Source organism: Eimeria mitis, genomic scaffold (genome assembly GCF_000499745.2).
Source record: "Eimeria mitis Houghton genomic scaffold, Emh_scaff5809, whole genome shotgun sequence".
Taxonomy (NCBI): domain Eukaryota; phylum Apicomplexa; class Conoidasida; order Eucoccidiorida; family Eimeriidae; genus Eimeria; species Eimeria mitis.
Window position 1 is genome coordinate 1 of NW_013574055.1, and position 2,015 is coordinate 2,015.

Sequence of the window (2,015 nt, forward strand, 5' to 3'; positions counted from 1 at the left end):
CAGATGGTGCTCAGGGGATTCCGCCCTTTCAGGAGGGCTTTCCGTTTGTGGCTGTTGCTCTTGGGGGGACTCAGCGGGCTTCTCTCCTTCAGCAGAGGACGCCTCTGGAGGTGACGTAGTCCCCGGCGTGTGCTGTTCCTGTTGTTCGGGTGGGGTGGGGGGACCCTGCTGCTCCTGTTTAGAGTCTGCTCCGCTATCTCCCGGTGACCCTGCATTTCCCTCAACGGCTTCCTCCTTCGGTTCTTCTGACGCGCCTTGAGGGGCCCCGGGCTCAGGACCCTCTGTCCCCGGCCCCGTGACGCCCTGTTGCTCCACCTGTTCCGGTGGAGGGGGAATGGCTTCTGGGGGCAGCCGCCGAGGAGGCGCTTGCACCACGCCGCCAGCCTCGGGTTGTGATGGTGCTGTTGGTGGTGGTGGTGGTGGTCGGCCCTTGTGCGTTGGGCGCGCGGGTCGGAATAGCAGCAAGATCAGCGCGACGAGCGGCAGCAGCAGCGCGAGATGGAAATGCAGTGGGGCTGGGAAAATGCTTTCCTTAGACTCTAGCAGTGGCAGGTCCGTCGATGCATGTGAACTGGTATGGGCCTCCTCTGTTGCTACAGCGACATCAGGGGCCCCGGGGCCGCCCGCCGGCGCTGGGCACACCACCGGCAGTCCAGTGAGCAGGGCCACCCCCGCGGCCCCCAGAAGAGAAGAGGCCATTTGTCACGCTCCCGCTGCTGTTCCTGCGGCTCCTCCTCCTGCCCCGCCGGGTCCTGGAACGGAGCCCTGTTGCGCCCAACACTGCAACGTGGCCGGAACTCCTTGAAAAGAAACAAAAGTCACTGCATAAATATAAATACAAACGGAAAACAGCGCAACTGTACAAACTTCAAAAGCAAGCTGCCCCTTCCATACGTGACAGACGTGGCGTGAGAGCCCGAACCCGTCTTGGGGCTGGCTCAGCCAGAGTGCGGAGCGCTGGGGCGGCGATGGGGCGGAAAAGGAGACAGTTTAATATATTTCCAGGGTTTACTGCACTATACAGCAGTATACTTTAGACAGGGAGGTTGTAACAACTTAAGCTGTACAAGGGAACGCCCTAGGTATTATGTTCATGCTACTGGGGAGGCGCCGGGACTGCCCGCTCGCTGCCCAGATTTGTTCTCATCTGATAGAGCATTTATGCTTGGACACTTCCTCCTAAGCATATACATTAGGCACGAGTGGGCTTGGTAGCCGCTTTCAAGCTTAGGATTACGGGCTGTGACAATGCAGCTTCCCCTCTGTAGCGGGGTCTAACTAGTATTAGGCGCCTCACGTATTTGTACTGGTGCGAAGGCTGCTGTTCAGGGGCAAATGTAGGCATTTAACAAGTGCCTCCTGTGTTGGCGCATGCATGAAAATGGGGCGTGGGTATGTCTGAATGTCGGGTTGTCCTGCAGCACGCGTTGCAATTCCTAAAACCCAGCTGCCCCCCTCTCCCGTCCCGAGGTGCCTTGGACGCAGCCGACAAGGGGCATCGAACTGCTGCGGTATGTGACGGCCTAACGTGCATTGGAAAGCACCTTGCTGCAACTCCTGCTGCAGTTCAACCCTACATGTAAGCACCGCAAATCCCCTACTGCTGCATCTACTAGAACTGTGCAGCTTGCTGAACACTTAGTTGCCCCTTAGTAGCCAGCCTGGACACAAGTACACGTAACAGCTCCACGTGGAGCATGCTACAGACCCAGCAGTCCAATAGTTACGACGCATCCTGCTGTAACCCCCACTGCAAGGTAGCCCCACCTGCAATAGTGTCCAAGCTCCCTTTTCATACATACACTAACGCTGTAAGCAATCCTCCAACACTTATTTGGGCGTCGGCAGCCTGCCTGCAAGCAAGTCGGAGTACATATATCAACTTCAGGCAGACAACGTAACGAGAGTGCGCGATCTTCTGCAAGGGCCGTCATGAGCTGCAACACATTCAAAAGTACATAGGCTATCACCAAATTGCTGACATCACCTCCCGGTTCTCAGGCGTCCTGGACATT

The 2,015-nt window shown here is 57.3% G+C and overlaps 1 protein-coding gene across 1 annotated transcript; it reads right to left on the reverse strand.

Moving 5' to 3' along the window:
* Nucleotides 1–28: 28 nt before the first annotated feature.
* EMH_0084390 (uncharacterized protein) lies at nucleotides 29–699 on the reverse strand (the record flags this gene model as incomplete). Its single annotated transcript, XM_013500755.1, has 2 exons — nucleotides 29–59; nucleotides 116–699. The coding sequence occupies 2 exons, from the start codon at nucleotides 697–699 to the stop codon at nucleotides 29–31; spliced, it is 615 nt and encodes a 204-aa protein (XP_013356209.1).
* Between the last annotated feature and the right edge of the window lie 1,316 nt (nucleotides 700–2,015).